The 20,731-nt window shown below is 41.8% G+C and overlaps 1 protein-coding gene across 1 annotated transcript in view; it reads right to left on the bottom strand.

The window, feature by feature from the left end:
• Nucleotides 1-15,809, bottom strand: part of PIGT (phosphatidylinositol glycan anchor biosynthesis class T) — a 35,162-nt gene extending 19,353 nt beyond the window's left edge. Inside the window, exons 1-6 of the mRNA XM_089673236.1 lie at nt 15,585-15,809; nt 10,538-10,715; nt 6,566-6,693; nt 4,843-4,943; nt 4,682-4,768; nt 3,269-3,356 (exon numbers count right to left, since the gene is read on the bottom strand). Of these exons, the coding sequence (XP_089529362.1) occupies nt 3,269-3,356; nt 4,682-4,768; nt 4,843-4,943; nt 6,566-6,693; nt 10,538-10,715; nt 15,585-15,771 (769 nt within the window). The 5' untranslated portion in view covers nt 15,772-15,809. The remainder of the gene's footprint in view (nt 1-3,268; nt 3,357-4,681; nt 4,769-4,842; nt 4,944-6,565; nt 6,694-10,537; nt 10,716-15,584) is intronic.
• Nucleotides 15,810-20,731: the final 4,922 nt, after the last annotated feature.

The raw sequence follows: 20,731 nt of genomic DNA on the forward strand, positions 1-20,731 counted from the left end.
TGCCCTGCAAACACACGTAAAGATTCTAGAATAACCCACACTGAAAAACACCTATTGACCCTCCCAGAAATACAGTATCCTTGTAACTTCCTGTGCACTGAACTGAAATCTCAAGTCCCGTTCACACTTGAGTGTTTGCGATCTCGGGCAGAATCTGCGCGATTCTGCCCATGATCCCAAAACGCTCTACACAAATGACATACAGTCAGGTCCATAAATATTGGGACATTGACACAATTCTAACATTTTTGGCTCTATACACCACCACAATGGATTTGAAATGAAACGAACAAGATGTGCTTTAACTGCAGACTGTCAGCCTTAATTTGAGGGTATTTACATCCAAATCAGGTGAATGGTGTAGGAATTACAACAGTTTGCATATGTGCCTCCCACTTGTTAAGGGACCAAAAGTAATGGGACAATTGGCTTCTCAGCTGTTCCATGGCCAGGTGTATGTTTTTCCCTCATTATCCCAATTACAATGAGCAGATAAAAGGTCCAGAATTCATTTCAAGTGTGCTATTTGCATTTGGAATCTATTGCTGTCAACTCTCAAGATGAGATCCAAAGAGCTGTCACGATCAGTGAAGCAAGCCATCATTAGGCTGAAAAAACAAAACAAACCCATCAGAGAGATAGCAAAAACATTAGGCGTGGCCAAAACAACTGTTTGGAACATTCTTAAAAAGAAGGAACGCACCGGTGAGCTCAGCAACACCAAAAGACCCGGAAGACCACGGAAAACAACTGTGGTGGATGACCGAAGAATTCTTTCCCTGGTGAAGAAAACACCCTTCACAACAGTTGGCCAGATCAAGAACACTCTCCAGGAGGTAGGTGTATGTGTGCCAAAGTCAACAATCAAGAGAAGACTTCACCAGAGTGAATACAGAGGGTTCACCACAAGATGTAAACCATTGGTGAGCCTCAAAAACAGGAAGGCCAGATTAGAGTTTGCCAAACGACATCTAAAAAAGCCTTCACAGTTCTGGAACAACATCCTATGGACAGATGAGACCAAGATCAACTTGTACCAGAGTGATGGGAAGAGAAGAGTATGGAGAAGGAAAGGAACTGCTCATGATCCTAAGCATACCACCTCATCAGTGAAGCATGGTGGTGGTAGTGTCATGGCGTGGGCATGTATGGCTGCCAATGGAACTGGTTCTCTTGTATTTATTGATGATGTGACTGCTGACAAAAGCAGCAGGATGAATTCTGAAGTGTTTCGGGCAATATTATCTGCTCATATTCAGCCAAATGCTTCACAACTCATTGGACGCCGCTTCACAGTGCAGATGGACAATGACCCAAAGCATACTGCAAAAGCAACCAAAGAGTTTTCTAAGGGAAAGAAGTGGAATGTTATGCAAAGGCCAAGTCAATCACCTGACCTGAATCCAATTGAGCATGCATTTCACTTGCTGAAGACAAAACTGAAGGGAAAATGCCCCAAGAACAAGCAGGAACTGAAGACAGTTGCAGTAGAGGCCTGGCAGAGCATCACCAGGGATGAAACCCAGCATCTGGTGATGTCTATGCGTTCCAGACTTCAGGCTGTAATTGACTGCAAAGGATTTACAACCAAGTATTAAAAAGTGAAAGTTTGATTTATGATCATTGTTCTGTCCCATTACTTTTGGTCCCTTAATAAGTGGGAGGCACATATGCAAACTGTTGTAATTCCTACACCGTTCACCTGATTTGGATGTAAATACCCTCAAATTAAAGCTGACAGTCTGCAGTTAAAGCACATCTTGTTCGTTTTATTTCAAATCCATTGTGGTGGTGTATAGAGCCAAAAATGTTAGAATTGTGTCGATGTCCCAATATTTATGGACCTGACTGTACTACACCATGCATGTTCAGGTACCATTCGTTTTCAATAGCACCAAAACACAATGCAGTTCTGCCGCGATAAATCACGCTGCAATCACGGCAAACTGCATTGCACAAAGCTTGACGCTTTGAGCAACAAGGTTCGAGCAATGCGGTTTGGCGTGCCTAAAATGGCAGAACCGCATTTTGATGCCCTTGAAAAGGATTGGCACCTGAACAGGTGTGGTGATATCTGTGCACAGTTGTTTGGGATCGTGGGCAGAATTGTGGCAACTCTGCCCAAGATCACAAACGCTCAAGTGTGAATAGGACCTTATAGGGGCGGACTGACCATTAGAGCACTCGGGCATTGCCCGAGTGCCCAGGGTCAGTAGGGGGCCCCATGAAATGCCCCTGGTACCTTTTATAGGCTTTTGTGGGTGTGCATTGAGTGTGGTCAAGGACACAGGGGCCCCATGAGTTGGGGTCAAGGACACAGGGGTACCTTTTATAGGCTTTTTTGGGTGTGCATTGAGTGTGGTCAAGGACACAGGGGCCCCATGAGTTGGGGTCAAGGACACAGGGGTACCTTTTATAGGCTTTTTTGGGTGTGCATTGAGTGTGGTCAAGGATACAGGGGCCCCATGAGTTGGGGTCAAGGACACAGGGGTACCTTTTATAGGCTTTTTTGGGTGTGCATTGAGTGTGGTCAAGGACACAGGGGCCCCATCCTGTATTGCCCGGGGGGCCCCATGAGTTGTCAGTCCTCCCCTGGGACCTTAATTTTATCAGCTTTCCCAGATATCTTTTGTTATTTGTGGAACACCTCCCCCCGAGGGGGTTAAATCTGTAGCCCAAATCAGGAGAACAGCCTCGGGTGACAACTGAGCATTTGCCACCCTAGGAAAGCATGTGCATTACTGGCAGGATCAGTAGGGTCAAAATGCCCGAAAAAAGAAATGAATGCAGCCAGTGCATCTAAAGATTGGTAAGCTGCAATATAGCACTTTTTTTATTTTTGGGTTTGAATACACTTTAAAGCAGACCTTCACCCTAAAAGCCATGCTGTGCTGCTCTGCCTCTGCGTGAAACACGCACACACACACACCTTTAAGAAGAAAAAAAAAAAAAAAAGTACATTATTCATACCTAGCTTAAAATAACATTTGATTCTCCCTGCCCCCACAGCTGTGCTTCAAGGCTTCAGTTCCTGAGAGAGCCCTGCGGCACATGTACACATGTGCAGGTTTGCCCGGACAATTTGCACAGATTGCCAAGAGGGAAGACCTTTACCTTCCCAGACTTTGCACATGTGTGAAATGTCACCTGCGTGTGTCTAGATGTGCCAATGAGATGTTCCAAGACCCAAGGCTGGGTAGAGCCATTCAGTCAGTCAATCTCTTTTCGCATAAGTAACAAATGGACCAACCAATAATCAAAAACATACCTCTTTTCCCCTGTCCGTTGGTAAACATATCAAACACCAATGTTAAGGATTGGCGCAGCTCCCAGGAGACTTTTGAACAATCTGGTTCCTGAAATACCATGAGATCATATGGATTATATGATAATGAATAAAAGAATTAGCCCACCAAAAACAGATACAACTTTCATGGTAGATGGCACTCAGAATCCTCCCTACAGGTTTTACATCTTGTTTGACAATAAAAACACTTGTTGTCTTCTGAATTCCCAGGTCCATATATTTGGTCAGTACAAGACGTCTCAACATGCATATTGGGGTTTTTATTTAGGTTAAAGAAAATCTGCAGATTTTTATTATTAATAATTATGGTTAATAATTTTCTTTTTAAAAACACTAAAGTACAGAATAATACTTGTCGATCCTATCAGAAATCCAGTACATTCTTAACTTCCTGTAGTATGCTGATATTACTAAAAACAGAAATTCCAAGCAGCACTAACCAGTTTGCCCCTGCTGCACTATAGAACACCCGCTTCTCAGCTCCATAACTAAAGGGGCAGGTGTTCTGTAGTCCAAAAGAAAAGAAATGGGCAGTGTTGACAACACTCCTTGGCATTTTAGTGCAAGCAGTGGTAGCAATGTCACTTCACTACAAGGAGTTGGAAGCTTACTAGATTTCTGCCAGCTCAATGGGTATTTTACTATACAGCATTTATAAAGAGTCCTGTTATGGAGCTTTTTTTTCACCAGACACACTTTAAGATGAAACTTTTTTCCAAGAGAAATTATGGAGGCTTCCATTGTTATGCTTCTTTTGAAAATGCCAGTTGCCTAGCTATGTTGTTGACCCACTGACTTCAATACTTTTGAGTCACTGACCTGGAATAAGTAGGCAGACCAGGAAAGTCAGAGAAACACAAAAATCCACCATTATCTGTGTACTTATGGGGTATTCCAGAGGCCAGGCAGTAAATATTCACAGAAAGAGATCCACTTCCCTGCTCACATGACAGATACTAAAAGTATCTATTCTAAGTAACTGCTAAATCTTAAAATTTAAAAAAAAAAAAAAAATAGAGACTGTTTTTAGCGTTTGTTAGTGTAAAAAAACACGACACTAAAAGCTCATTTCATGCTGTAATAAATGATGAATCGGTTAAAGCCTAACTGAACCCACCAATTTATAGGTTTCTAAAAACAGTTATATTGAGGGCACGTCTCTGGTGACAGCTGTCACAGTAGCTAGTGTGCTTATGTCAACTCTCAACTGAGCTTTCAAAACCTTAAAATTGCATGTGTCACAACTGATCGCATATGCAGCACCATGACAACTATAGATCGACATAAAAGGCCAAATGGAGCAGTCTTTCGGGTGCAAAGGACAGAAGAGTTTAGTTCGCCTTTAAGAGCATGGAGTATATAAACATCTCTTACCCGACAAATTGGCCTGATATGTACAGACTGGGAGTGGTAGCTGCTGTAATACAGACGTTCTGCCTCTAATAGGGAGGCTAGGCCCACCTGTGTGGATAAAGGAAGAAATGAAATGATGGTCCTAGATCAGACTACAAGTAATAGAAAGGCTGACACCGTACCTTTGAGCCACAAGGCAGCAGCTTCTTCCATGGGGTAAGATTCTCTGTGCATACAATTTCCCTAGGTAGAGTGGCGTATCGCAACAGGTGGTGATCTGTCACTGCAGGGAATAACAAATTGTTTCTACAATAAAACGAAGTAGACATTTTTTTTTCTCTTATGTTACCTCAATTCAAGCTGTTTGCAAGTGGTCAAGGGCATAAGTGAGCCTAATCTGGCCTAAAACATGGCAATGTAGCCTACTTGAAGACATCTGGTTATGCCTGTATGTACCTGTGTTCGCCTTCAAATTGCTTCCTGTGTCTTTTATAGTGTAATCCCACCTGTTTTGGAAATAATGTATATTTTAAAGGAAAAGTTCACCTTCAGGGACATGTTACATGTTCCACCTTTTTTTTTAGGGTGGAACATATAAAACATCCCCACTCCTGTTTGATACCGTAACACACATACTGCGGTACATTTATGGTGCTAATAATTTTCAATGCCACCTCAGGGTTCACTTCAAGCACCTGCATTGCAGTGCACCATATTCAGTGTGTAACATTTTACTAAATCAGCAGCCCCCGCACCCCCCATGGTGACAGAAGGGGGGGGGAGGAGGAGGAGGGCATCCCCTCCAAGGGTCGCTGAACAGCTGCGTCCAGGGAGATTGTCCTGGGAGAGGAGAGGCGCCTGCTCAAAGGGTCACTGGCCAACTCAGCCCGGGGAGGAGGAGGAGGGAGAGGGCAGCGGAGGAGACATTCCCTGCAAGGGTCGCTGAGCAGCTGAGGCAGGAGGGTGTCCTGGGGAGGAGTCTGCTCAATGGTCTCTGGCGCGGGTGGAGGTCAGAAGGTTTCAGTAGGCCACGGGTGGGAGTAAGCCACATCTGGAGAAACGACGGCGACCTTCTGGACAGCGTACTCGTCACGGGGGGTGAGTGAGGCGTGCCAGTGTGCGCGTACTGACTGGGAAGACATGGGAGCCGGCGAAGCTACCCCGGGCCAGCGGGGATCCTCTCCCTGGATCCGCTGTAACAGTTTTACAACAGTGCAGTTGTGCAGGGAGTTCTGTAAATCAATGAACTAAAACTACCACCTGCTACTGTGGCAGATGGCTTGCAGTTCTCAATGAACTACAAACGTACTGATGAGCACTCTTGCAGCTAACTGATTTTTCCTGCTCTCCAGTAACTGTCTGCCTGTACAGGAGGTACAGACAGAGAGCTGTACTCAGAGGCAGCAGGAGCCTGACATTGCACCTGCAATCTGTTGATAGTAGGTGCAATGCTCTGCAGGCTCTCAAGGAAAGAAAAAAAAAAAGAAAAGAAAAAAAAAAAGCCCTTTTTACCTGCAAAATCATGTGCATTTACTATTATTTTTACAAAAGTGAACTTAGTCTTTAATCCTACACCTTCATAATTTGGCCATGCACAGAGCATGTAACCAAAACTATTATGTCTGCACGACAGACAATTGCTGCCCCCATTACTGAGTCTCTGAAGAAAGTAAAAGTTCCTCTGTTGCTACAGAGGGAGTTCTGAAGCAAAGAGCAGAATCATATTTTCTTTGAATCACCTTTCTTTGCCCTTGTGCAGCAAAAACATTCTTCCACTAACAATTTGTAAAGCTTTTAAATAATTGATTTATATTGTGAAACATAAAAAAAACGTTCAGCATGTTAAGAGTAAGAGATAATGGATAGTAAAGGGGAGGTGTAAATGGATAAAACCTGTACACTGACCGTTGGCTAATCCCAGGGGCTTGAAAGATGCAGTTGGAGTCACTGTGTTAGTGGAGTCAATGAAGTTTAGCGATGCACAGAAAATCCCTGACAAGATGTTAGTCAGCTCCTTCCAGTTTTTATCGACACTGCAAAAATTAAGAAGTGGCAAGCTTAAAAATGTATCAAAATCCAAGAACAAAAAATAAATCGTGAATACGAGTTCTTAGATGTGGTGGATGAAATTGGTTTTTCATCTCTTCTCCCCCCTTTATTTTCACCTGGTGCTCCTGCCAGTAACACAGCTCCTGTCCCAAAGTGACAATCATTCACTGATCTGAGTTATGAGCAGTGTTGTCACCCTAGGACAGGATAATGAAACCCTTCCCCCTCTCCGTGACTTAGGTGTTCTCTAGTCCACAGAGAGCCAAGAAAATGCTAGCTGATGAGAGCACGGCACAGGGAGAGACTGCAAGTTTTCAGCTCACAAGATTCCTGGCAATTTATTTGCACATACCGAATAAATAACAAAAACGTTTTTAAATTATATATTTACCAGACCAAATAGAAACAAAAAGCATAAAACAAAGTTCAATGTTACACACACATACACTCCAGCCCAAAATAAAATAACAATAATTGCCCATTAAAAGATAAAATTAACACCAGCTTTGCCCAATATTTGGCTTCAGTTCAGAGATTTCTCCTGCATCACTTTTCTTTATCTGCTAGATGTCCTCAGCCTGACGGCTAGCAACAATCATTCCACTTCCTTTGAGCCCAGGTCATCCTGGACTTAGCCCCAGCCTATGACTAGACAGTGAACATAGAAGCAGCACAGTGTTGAACACATCTTTATGCATCTGTTTCCTCCTCGCTCTATCAGCATACTTCTTGCCAACACATGAACTTATTGACTCTTGAGCAGATTCTTCCTTTCACACTCCATCCTTGCTGTACAAGGACTGCAAGATGTTGATACCAGGTCAAATTCAGGTACTTACACTGTATGAATTAATAACTGCAAGGCTGCATTACTATGTATGATTTTATATCTGCCTAGATTTCAGATGTTTCTATACCTTACAAAGAGCCTAGCCTGTTATTTGGCCTTGCTTAGCTTATCTAAAGAGAATTCAGCAATTGGGAGCAGAGCTGAGAGCCCTCCAGCATCCAGCTCACAAGGCTGAGCTCAAAACGTTGCTGCCTTGCCAACGCTTAACATGGCTGATAACACATGCGGTTTCCCAGCTTCCAAATGTGCATGAAAGCAATGCATAACCGAGTGCCACATTTAGGTCCTTCAACCTAATACTGCTATGAACACATAGAAGCTGGGAAACATCTTGGGTTGTAAGCACAAAGTCAGGAAATCGAGAGATAGTGACTGTCAAACCTCGGTCTCAAGGTGGAACTAAAGTTAACAGGCAGGCTATTAATTGCAGAAGAGATATGCAATATCTCTTCTGCAATAAAACACACTTACCTGCCGGTCTGCAATTCCCTATAGAACGTACACTGAGCTTTGCATATGCAACTCAGTTTACATTCTGGCACGCTGCCTGTGTGCCAGGAGGACTGCACTCCTGCGCATGGGAGTGAAAGGGTAACTCCACTTTTGTGGAAAAAACAAACAAACAACAAAATATAGCGTACACAATTGCAACTGAAGTCATATTGTAATTGAATGTTATTAAAAATTACTTTTCATTTTCAATCTGCAGGGCTGTAATTTTCTATATAATGCAATGCAATATGGCTACCTGGAGGCATTCTGTACACAGATGGTGTACAGAACGCCTCCCAGAAACATCATTTCCTGCTTATGTGATTGGATCACTGATTTTTCCAGACGTCTGCACTAAAATACAAGTCAGATTTTAGGTATACACTGCAACAAAAAAATCATTTTTTGTGAGATACTCCCAATAGGAAATCACATGTAAAAGGGATGCAGACCCTGCAGTTTTCCTCATCCGAGCCCTGCAAGTGCAGCAGCTGATTGAGAATTATAAAACCACTCCCATTAGCTTCACTTTCCACATGGACACAGACAAACAAACAGCTCTTTCTTCAAAATAACAAAAGGTAGGAATCTGCAACAAAGTCTGTTTAAATCCCTGCAATGTACACAGATCACCCAGAGGGGAATGTTTTTTTCCCTCAACAAAAGTGGAGTTACTCTTGAAGTCATCCTGTGCAAACCATTCAAAGATAGACAACTGGAAGCTGGGAAGATGATGCTGGCGTGGGAGCATATTGACAGCGACTGTTAGAGTAAAGGTATTTTTTACTTTAGTTCCATTTTAGCCATCATCTCCAGAGTCACCCCTCAGTAAAAATAGGCAATGACAAATATGACGTTTCCCATCATGCCCGCATCTGAATCGCACAGGAATTCAATGTGTGTTTTTATGTGATTCACATGCGGTTCTGTATGGTGTGTTTTCAGCCCATTCATTTTGAAAGGGCTGAAATCGCACCGCACCAAAATTAGTGCATGCATTCGGATCATATGGTACAAAAGTAGCACGTGATCTGGTGCGGGCAAACGCACAGCGTTTCCAGGCTGTGTTTGGGGTGTCCTTAAAGTGGAGCTCCACCCAAAAGAGGAAGTTCCTCTTTAAGTCTTTGTCCCCCGCTCTCCATTAAGGATTGGTACCTTTGGGGAGCGGGGGGGGGGGTTAAGTAGGTACCCGAATTTGACAGGTACCCACTCCCACTTTCACAGCGATCTCCTAGGAGATCGGAAGCGGAAGTTGTCCTCCCCCTTCGTAGTCTTCTGGGACACATCACAGGTCCCAGAAGACTACAGGCCATTCACAAAGCGCAGTGCTTTTCACGCATGCGCAGTGGGCACTCAGCTGTGAATCCGCAAGCTGTCACAGCCAGGTACCCACACTGAAGATGCAGGCGCCAGGGACTTTTCAAACTTCTTCCCCTACTGCTGTCACACAGGTAATGGGAACATGTTACATGCTCCACCCTAAAAACATGTTCCCGTAGGTGAACTCCTTTAACCATTTCCCGCCAATGCCTACTTGCCCTTTAAGACATTCTAAACACTGAGACACGGACTTTCTGTTCACTTAACCGCCATGATTGGCTGTCACAGCAGTCACATGATCAGACAACTTCTGATCGCAAGTATACATTGGGAAATTTCCAATACCCGCCGGGCAACTGTTGAGAGCGCGCTCTCAGCCCACCATTGTTTACATTTAGTAAGTATATATGTGGCCTCTCAGCATTAAAGCCCTCCCGCAAAAAGGCTGCATATATGCGAACGGCCGGAGGGAAGAGGTTAATGCCCACATGCTACACATATGTGTTTCTGGGCAGCCAATGTTTCTGTGCTCACTGGATGATCCCAGCACAGGGGATGAGCTGTGAAACACAGCTGTTGGTCCCTGCTAATGATTGGTAGCTGGCGGGACCAAGTGTGAATACATGATAGGCTGATCTTTCCTCCCCCTGGTGTTCAGAACCTTATAAAGGGGCAACATGGCGGGCAGCAAAGGGTTAAAAATGTAGCTATATGTGGGACCTTTCTCAGAATGGAATACTGGGAAATAAAGTGACACTGACCTTCAGCAGCAGATCCATGGCATAGCTGCTAAAATTCATGCGATAGATGGCCTGTCATAAAAGATCACTATGGAGCAGATACATTGGATTGATTAGACCAGCGGTCTCCAAACTGTGGCCCGGAAGTGGCCCTTTGCTTGCCTTTATGCGGCCCTTGGGGCACTACTCCTCTGACACCAATGATGGGACACCATTCCTCTTACTGACAGTATCAATGAGGCATTATTCCTCCCATGAAAGCAGCAAGGGACGCTATTGCCTCCAATAAAACCAATGATGGGGCATTTTTTGCTCCCACTGACCACAGTCCGGCCCATCCAAAGCCTGAAGGACAGTAAACTGGCCTTTGATTAAAAAGTTTGGAGACCCCTGGATTAGACTGTTCACACCAAGAAAATGTCTTACTCTGTGACAGTGTCCTGGAACCAAACCCAGAGCTCAGCCCCGGCGGGTGCCTGGAGAAGAGGCTGACCCCAAGATCTTGTGCGCCAGAAGCCCTGCGTGAAGGACAGGTGCAGCTCCTGGATGGAGTACTTGGAGATTACTTGACCCAGAACTTTGGGAAATAATCTGTAGTGAGAAACTGGGAGATATAAAGAGAGGTATATAATGGGTTAATAATACAATGCAGTACACCGAATACTAAAAAAGAAAACTATATTTAATTAACCACTTGTCTACTGGGGCATTTTATTTATTTTTATTAAAATCTGCATTTGTTGTAGTAATTGCTTTACCCCCTCCCCAAACAATTATATATTTTCTAGAAGCAGAGGCCCTGGAGAATAAAATGGTGGCAGCTGACACTGTTCATAAAGGCAGTAATGGACGGGCTATCAGTGGCCATATGGAGGAGATGGCAGAATGCTGATAATATATTTTCTGGGAAAAAACATCGCTCTGTCTTTCCTATCAATAACTTTAGTGACAAGTCCTACATTTACCAGCCAGGCAAAAATCCTACCTGTACAGTGACAAGGTCAGTATGATGTCAGGTGGTGGTGATGTCAGTGTACAGTACAGCAGGGAGGAAGATGTCAGTGCATAAAAATGGCAGTGAAAGTTTTGTGTATGGTATGACAATGAGGATGTCTGTATACAGTGAGGTGGTGATGATGGTGTCAGTGTACAGTATTGTGGTGATTTCAGTGTACAGTATGGTGATGATGGTGTCAGTGTAGGGTAGTGATTATGCCAGTGTACAGTATATCAGTGAACAGTACTGCAGTGATGAAGTCAGTGTAGAGCAGTGATATCAGTGTACATTATGGCAGTGGTGATGTCAGTGTAGGGAGATGTCAGTGTACAGTATAATATCAGTGTTTAGTACAGTATGTTGTCAGTGTGGGGCAGTGGTGATATCAGTTTATACAGTATGTCAGTGTATACAGTACAGTGATGTTAGTGTATACGATGTAAGTGTACAGTACAGTATGTCAGTGTATACAGTATATAAGTGTACAGTACAGTGTTGATTTAAGTGTACAGTATGTCGGTGTATAGAGTATAATATCAGTGTACAGAACAGTGATGTCAGCGTATACAGTATGTTAGTGATGATGTCAGTGTATACAGTATATCAGTGTACAGTACAGTGATGACGATGTCAGTGTATACAGTGATAGTCTATAGTACAGTGATGGCGATATCAGTGTATACAGGATATCAGAATACACATACAGTATGATGTCAGTGTATCCATCTCCAGGACTTTTCCAGAGCTTCCCCCATCCTCTGGAACTCTCTACCCCAATTTATCAGACTATCGCCTACTCTGCTCACTTTTAGGCGATCTCTGAAAACCTATCTCTTCAGGGAAGCCTATCCTGCCCTCAGCTAATAATGGAATCTTCTACTCTTCCAACCAGTCCATCCACCACAGTTACTACCTTTTGTACCACTAGCCCCTCCCTCCTAGATTGTAAGCTCCAAGGATCAGGCCATCCTAACCCTCTTGTATTGAACTGTATTGTTGCTGTATTGTCCCCCGTTATATTGTAAAGTGCTGAGCAAACTGTTGGCGCTATATAAATCCTGTATAATAATAATAATACAGTGATGATGTCAGTGTATACAGTATATCAGTGTACACTACAGTCAGTGTATACAGTATCAGTGTACAGTACAGGATGTCAGTGTATACAGTATATTAGAATACAGTACAGTATGATGACAGTGTATACAGTATGTCAGTGTACAGTACGATGTCAGTGTATACAGTATATCAATGTACAGTGTCAGTATATCAGTGTACAGTACAATGCCAGTATATACAGTATATCAGTGTACAATACGATGTCAGTATATACAGTATATCATTGTACAATACGATGTCAGTGTATACAGTATATCAGTGTACAGTACAATGCCAGTATATACAGTATATCAGTGTACAATACAATGTCAGTATATACAGTATATCAGTGTACAGTACAATGTCAGTATATACAGTATATCAGTGTACAGTACAGTGTATACAGTATCAGTGTACAGTACGATGTCAGTATATACAGTATATTGGTGTACAGTACAATGATGACAATGTCAGTATATACAGTATATCAGTGTACAGGATGATGCCAGTATATACAGTATATCAGTGTACAGTACAATGTCAGTATATACAGTATATCAGTGTACAGTACAATGTCAGTATATACAGTATATCAGTGTACAATACGATGTCAGTATATACAGTATATCAGTGTATAGTACAATGTCAGTATATACAGTATATCAGTGTACAATACGATGTCAGTATATACAGTATATCAGTGTACAGTACAGTGTATACAGTATATCAGTGTACTGTACGATGTCAGTATATACAGTATATCAGTGTACAGTACAATGTCAGTATATACAGTATATCAGTGTACAGTACAATGCCAGTATATACAGTATATCAGTGTACAGTACAATGTCAGTATATACAGTATATCAGTGTACAGTACAGTGTATACAGTATCAGTGTACAGTACGATGTCAGTATATACAGTATATCAGTGTACAATACAATGCCAGTATATACAGTATATCAGTGTACAGTACAATGTCAGTATATACAGTATATCAGTGTACAGTACGATGTCAGTGTATACAGTATATCAGTGTACAGTAGTGTCAGTATATACAGTATATCAGTGTACAGTAGTGTCAGTATATCAGTGTACAGTACAGTGTCAGTATATACAGTATATCAGTGTACAGTACAATGTCAGTATATACAGTATATCAGTGTACAGTACAATGTCAGTATATACAGTATATCAGTGTACAGGATGATGTCAGTATATACAGTATATCAGTGTACAGTACAATGCCAGTATATACAGTATATCAGTGTACAGTACAGTGTATACAGTATCAGTGTACAGTACGATGTCAGTATAAACAGTATATCAGTGTACAGTACAATGCCAGTATATACAGTATATCAGTGTACAATACGATGTCAGTGTATACAGTATATCAGTGTACAGTACAGTGTATACAGTATCAGTGTACAGTACGATGTCAGTATATACAGTATATCAGTGTACAGTACAATGTCAGTATATACAGTATATCAGTGTACAGTACGATGTCAGTATATACAGTATATCAGTGTACAATACGATGTCAGTATATACAGTATATCAGTGTACAGTACGATGTCAGTATATACAGTATATCAGTGTACAGTACAATGTCAGTATATACAGTATATCAGTGTACAGTACGATGTCAGTATATACAGTATATCAGTGTACAGTACAATGTCAGTATATACAGTATATCAGTGTACAATACGATGTCAGTATATACAGTATATCAGTGTACAGTACGATGTCAGTATATACAGTATATCAGTGTACAGTACAGTGATGACGATGCCAGTATATCAGTGTACAGTACGATGTCAGTGTATACAGTATATCAGTGTACAGTACGATGTCAGTGTATACAGTATATCAGTGTACAGTAGTGTCAGTATATCAGTGTACAGTACAGTGATGACGATGCCAGTATATCAGTGTACAGTACAGTGTCAGTATATACAGTATATCAGTGTACAGTACAGTGTCAGTATATACAGTATATCAGTGTACAGTAGTGTCAGTATATCAGTGTACAGTACAGTGTCAGTATATACAGTATATCAGTGTACAGTACAGTGTCAGTATATACAGTATATCAGTGTACAGTAGTGTCAGTATATCAGTGTACAGTACAATGTCAGTATATACAGTATATCAGTGTACAGTAGTGTCAGTATATCAGTGTACAGTACAATGTCAGTGTATACAGTATATCAGTGTACAGTACGATGTCAGTATATACAGTATATCAGTGTACAGTACAATGTCAGTATATACAGTATATCAGTGTACAGTACAGTGATGACGATGCCAGTATATCAGTGTACAGTACAATGTCAGTATATACAGTATATCAGTGTACAGTAGTGTCAGTATATCAGTGTACAGTACAATGTCAGTGTATACAGTATATCAGTGTACAATACGATGTCAGTATATACAGTATATCAGTGTACAGTACGATGTCAGTGTATACAGTATATCAGTGTACAGTAGTGTCAGTATATACAGTATATCAGTGTACAGTAGTGTCAGTATATCAGTGTACAGTACAGTGTCAGTATATACAGTATATCAGTGTACAGTACAGTGTCAGTATATACAGTATATCAGTGTACAGTACAGTGTCAGTGTATACAGTATATCAGTGTACAGTACGATGTCAGTATATACAGTATATCAGTGTACAGTACAGTGTCAGTATATACAGTATATCAGTGTACAGTACGATGTCAGTATATACAGTATATCAGTGTACAGTACGATGTCAGTATATACAGTATATCAGTGTACAGTACAGTGTCAGTGTATACAGTATATCAGTGTACAGTACAGTGATGACGATGTCAGTATATACAGTATATCAGTGTACAGTACAGTGTCAGTATATACAGTATATCAGTGTACAGTACAATGTCAGTGTATACAGTATATCAGTGTACAGTACAGTGTCAGTATATACAGTATATCAGTGTACAGTACAATGTCAGTATATACAGTATATCAGTGTACAGTACAGTGTCAGTATATACAGTATATCAGTGTACAGTACAATGTCAGTATATACAGTATATCAGTGTACAGTACAGTGTCAGTATATACAGTATATCAGTGTACAGTACAGTGATGACGATGCCAGTATATCAGTGTACAGTACAGTGTATACAGTATCAGTGTACAGTACAATGTCAGTATATACAGTATATCAGTGTACAGTACAGTGTCAGTGTATACAGTATATCAGTGTACAGTACAGTGTCAGTATATACAGTATATCAGTGTACAGTACAGTGATGACGACGCCAGTATATCAGTGTACAGTACAGCGATAATATCCGTGTATAAAGTATATGTTCTCGGGCCTCTCTCACCTTTCTCCCTCCTCAGGTCGGAGTCCAGTCGGGTTCTGAACTGGAAGGTGGCGGCGATGTCCCCAGAGCGGAGCGGGGTGAGGAGCAGCTCCTCCTGGAAGGAATCTCCGGCCCTCAGACTCTCCACCGCCCCGGCCCCGGACACCAGCGCCGCACACACCACCACAACCCACACACCGGCCATCATTCACCCGACCGGCTCTTCCGGTTTTCCCTACCTAGTTCTTTCACCCAACCAATAACTTTTCGTTTTCCATCATACAGCCAATGACCGAAAAGGAAGGGCAGAGAATATGGACTTCTCTTTTCCAATCAAAGCATAATAAAGCCAACCAATCAAAACCAGGGTAAGGGAGCTTACAGCAAAATCTACGCAGGCGCAGAACGAAACCATGAGTTGTCAGGGTTGTCATGTCATTGACAGAGTTCCACACACCAGCGAGCCTGACATTAGAAATGTACAATAGACTACAAGGCTTAGTATGGGGTCATCATTTCTTCTATCAGGGCTGTGTGCTGAGACCACAGATAGCCCAAATCCCTCCCAGTGTTCTTGCCTCTTAAAGTGACCCTGTCATTAAGGGCTCATGTACACTGCAGCTGATAAACTCACATTTAGGAGCTGTTCAGCGTTTTTTTCAGCAGCCCCTGAACTCACCCTAATGTTTTCCTATGTGTCCATGTACACATCTTCGTTTACAGGCAGTTGAGTTTACAGTCGTTTTCTTGAATGCAACAAATTTGCGTTCAGACGTCGATTTTATCAGCATTTCAAACGCAAACGCTTGTTAATGCAGCAAAACGCATCTAAACGCAGCAAATTGCATTTATAAGCGTTTGTGTTTGAATTTTTTTTTACCTCTTCCAGTTCCCAATGCTGTCCAGAGCCTTTTTTCATCATGAAAAATGCATGCAAAGAGTTTTCAAGGTACTGAGATGGGCAAAACACTGAACACAGGATGTTCCTACCAAGCTTGTCACACATTGTAATGACCAATTCACATCATAGGTGACATACTAATTACAAACTGCCAAACAAAAAAGGTAAATTTAAACTTTTTGTACCAGTAGAGGGACCTTTTGTTGCTAAATATAGTTGAAGTAATTGTTGAAATTCAACCTCCCTCCCGCCATGAACTGATTAAAATCATGGATGTACTCAGGCTTTTGGACTGGACTGTGTTGTCTGTGGTTTTCCACCGAGGTGTCATTGTGGATGGAAGACAGGACATTTATATCTCGCTAATCCCTCCACTTCACGTTCAACACTTCTTCGTTCCTCAAACTCGCTGATTGCCCCCTTTGTAGTCTAGTGGTCAGCAGCCTTTGTTGGAAGCCCTTCCTATCTGTGAATGTTGTAGCACAGGCCAAGGTTTTCTGGAGGTACAGGTAAATGGGCAGGCTTGTGTAGAAGTTATCCAGGTAGAGGTGGTACCCCTTTTTGAATAGTGGAAATGCAAGGTCCCAGATAAATGTTCCACTTGTCCCGATGTAGGTTGGGCAGTCAAAGGGCTGGAGCTGGCTATCTTTGCCTTTGTACAAACAGAAAGCATACAAATATCCCATGGCTCTTATACACAGCTTGTACAGCTTCACTCAATATCTATCCCTTTACTGGGAATGTACTGCTTGATTCCCAGCCTGACAGTGAAATGGATGAGGGACTTGTCAACACAGATGTGTTTGTCAGGGATATACAATTCAAATAGCAAATGCTCACTATTGATGGGTGTTAGCCCAAAGTTAAGGTACTTACATCCTAGTTATCTATTCAAAAGACCTTCATGTCGTTCTTGGTAGAGGTTTTATGTACTGGTGTTTTTCAGATGTGGCTTAGGGACCATAGCATGGTCAATTCTGTCGATGCACTGTATGCCAGTTTGAATCACTGTATATGTATAAATCTGCATTGGTATTGGTATTGTTACTGTTTTTGCTTGATTTGGAGCGAACGTGTGATCTCTTGGATGGTGGGAGTGGTGGGGGGGTGTTTTCCTCCCCTTCCAAACTCCTTGCTTGCTGGGCCGCTGAGCAGTGGGTCTACCCAGCTCATTGCGGCTTTGTTATTGGCACTGCACATGTGTTGGTTTTGGCACATGTACAGTTAGGGACCAGGTCCTGTGATGTCATTGGGCGCCACCAGATTGAAGCAGTGTTTAAAAGGCCAATCTTCCATTTGAAGCCTTTAGTTGCAATGGGTGCTGATGTGCTGATATTCATTTCAGTTATATATTTGAACCATGCTGTCCATCTCTGTTATGTAGTGGTTGTTACTTAGGGGCTCACTATGTTTGGGTTGTCTTTTAAAGGTGGCCATATGGATGTTTTGTCTCCCATTTTTGTGGCTAGCGGGGCATAGGTTTGGTTGTTGTATCGTTTATTAAGCTGTCCTTGTTAATGAAGTGAGTTGCTTTGTTTTGGGGATAAATTTTAAGCATGAATTATGCAACATAGCCATGGATATACATTCATATATGGGTGTATTTGTTATCTTTTGCAGATGCAGCAATGTGTTTTCACCCTTTGAACTGCTTTAAGTAACAACTATACTGCTCAGATTGCATTATTATACATCTAGTGATTTGAGGGGTGTGCACCACGTGCTGATCAGCAACAATTTGGAAGTTTGGTGTTGTTACATGCCTTTTATGTTTTTATACCCTTTCCTATTATTTCTAGTTGAAAATGAATATAGTCGTGATATGGGTGTATATATGTTAACTTTTGCAGATGCAGAAATGTCCTTTCATCCTTTGAACTTCTTGACTGACTTAACGACCACACTGCTTAATATCCAAACAACCTTATTGCACTATTTTACATCTTAGCACATGAGAGGTGTGCATCATGTGCTTTTCAGCCTAAGTCCCATCAACTCCATGTTGGAAGTGTGGTGTTTTTACGTGCCTGGTATGTTTTATACCTTCTCCTATTGTTCTCAGTTGAAAAATCCTAAAACAATCCTCATTATTTGCATATAGATAGGTATGGCCTTTAGACTTGCTGCCACGTTCACCCCAGGAGATCTTTGTTTGGTCATTGTGGTCTGGCTCTACAGCTCCTCCTGGTGTCCTAGGGTAAGTGCCAAGATAGTCATTACTTACAATACACCTTATGTTATGATAAATTGTATCACAAATATATTCCCTCAATATACTCTTGTAGAAGCGGGAAGCATGTCAAGATTGGCAGACTACAGACTCACCTTTGTCTTGGAATAACAGCCTGTGGGTGTGAGATAGCACCATTGTAGTACAGCCTATTCAGAGTGGTTTCTAAACAAGCAATGTTCTTTTAATGTTATATCTTTTTGTAATATAAATATGAGGTTTTTACCTTAAAATGTCTGTGTCTTTGATGATACCAAGAAAATCCTACTGCCCCTGTTGCTCTTTAGGTCTTTTGAAGGGATATACAATTGAATTAATGAAAACACAGTAAACTCTGTACTTCTGCGCTTGGGGATGGACTCAGCTAGGGCTATGGTAACAACTCAGATGTCCTGGAAAATGCACTCCTTGCTGCCGTCAACAGACCGGGATAGTCCAATGTCACTGGATACAAAGAAAAACAAACAGAGGGTGCACCGGCCTAGTGCATTATCGTAAAACATATTTTTTGGAAAGATAAAAAGTAAGTATCATACTCACAATTGACATACAGATCAAAGGCACATCACACTAAACAGTGCTGTCCAATCCACACTGCATATAAGTCCATAAATGGAACCCTGGACTTCCAACAGGCTAACACGTTTCGAGGTCTCAACCTTTTCCTCAGAGCCAACAAACTGAGAGTCTGTACCTCTCTTATATATGCTGGCTAATGCAGATTTTTAAAACACATGTGGGCCAATTGGGACAATTAAAATAATCTCAGGGAAAACAATTGATCAGTGAACAAATAAAGTAAAGCATCATAGCCAGACTGATTTTGGGGAGGGCCCTGTGTATTATCGCTGAAATGGAATAATCACATGATGATGTCATAGCGTGACCTTGACATAACAGCTGAATAAATGGGCATGTAATGAATGGGGTTGTTGGACCAGTAACCATGTACTTAATTTTTTTTTGCACGTCCTATGTAAATTATGCGGCACAAATATAATTTGAATTCCTCCACTGTGACAGGTCTCCATTCAAATGGATAGGCATTAGGAAGAATTAGGCTTATTTGCAATGCATTGCTGGGCTAAAAGATTGGTCTGGTTGACAATTGACTGAAATAAATTGTTATGAAAAATAACGAGGGGGATTCTAGGTGATTCTGAGCTGGAGGGAAGTCATGATGGGTTTGCAAATGCCTCCGGGAGACTTGTATGGGTCTTAATTCTTGGGGACGGGTGTGATACCGCAGTACTAGTACCGGACCTTTCATCCAGGGGTTTAGCGTTTTTGGTGCTTGTCAATTCACCAGTGGTGTGTATGGCACTGCTGTTTGCCTGGCCTTGAGAACAGCTCATCTTTTTTGGAGGGACCTTTAATTTACTGACCCACTACTTTCCACAGGTTCACACTCCTAATCTGAATCATAATGCAGGGTTAAATCGGTAACTCAAAGTTTCAGTCCCTCCTTCTCCTCACATGAGGTCTGTATGTGAAAAAGGAAAAGACAATAACAGCAAGTTATTGGTGCTTGTTTTGATTTTTATGATCGTCTGTGATTTGACACAGTGTTCACATGGTAAAGAGCTACTGTCATTGGCTCTTTACCGCAAATGGATATGATCTCTGTACAGGGGACACAGCTCACCAGAGATCGCTGCGCTGCAAGCGGTTAAAATGGTTGTAAACCCATACATATACCCAGTGCAGTGACTAGCCTGAGTTGATACACAGAGAGGAAACAAATAATGCTTCATAAGTTCTACCTGTTTGCCTGCAGTCTTCTCTACAGTAATTCAAATCAAAAATGTATAAAGCTTGTCTGAGTTGTCAGAAAGCAGGAAGCTGAAGTTAACACTCTGCAGAGATTAGTGAAAGGAGTCCTGAGAGCTATATAGGAGAAAGGGACACTCCCCTTCCACACAGCTCACAGGAACTGTCAATCTGATGGAGATCCCTCCCCATCATAATTTTTTCTTGGTGTCAGGAAAACTTATCAGAAGTTATTAATGTTGATAGCAGGAGTAATGCAGCAGAAGG

This window comes from Staurois parvus, unplaced genomic scaffold (genome assembly GCF_062004578.1).
Source record: "Staurois parvus isolate SC_StPar_1 unplaced genomic scaffold, SC_StPar_1.0 ptg000137l, whole genome shotgun sequence".
NCBI lineage: Eukaryota > Metazoa > Chordata > Amphibia > Anura > Ranidae > Staurois > Staurois parvus.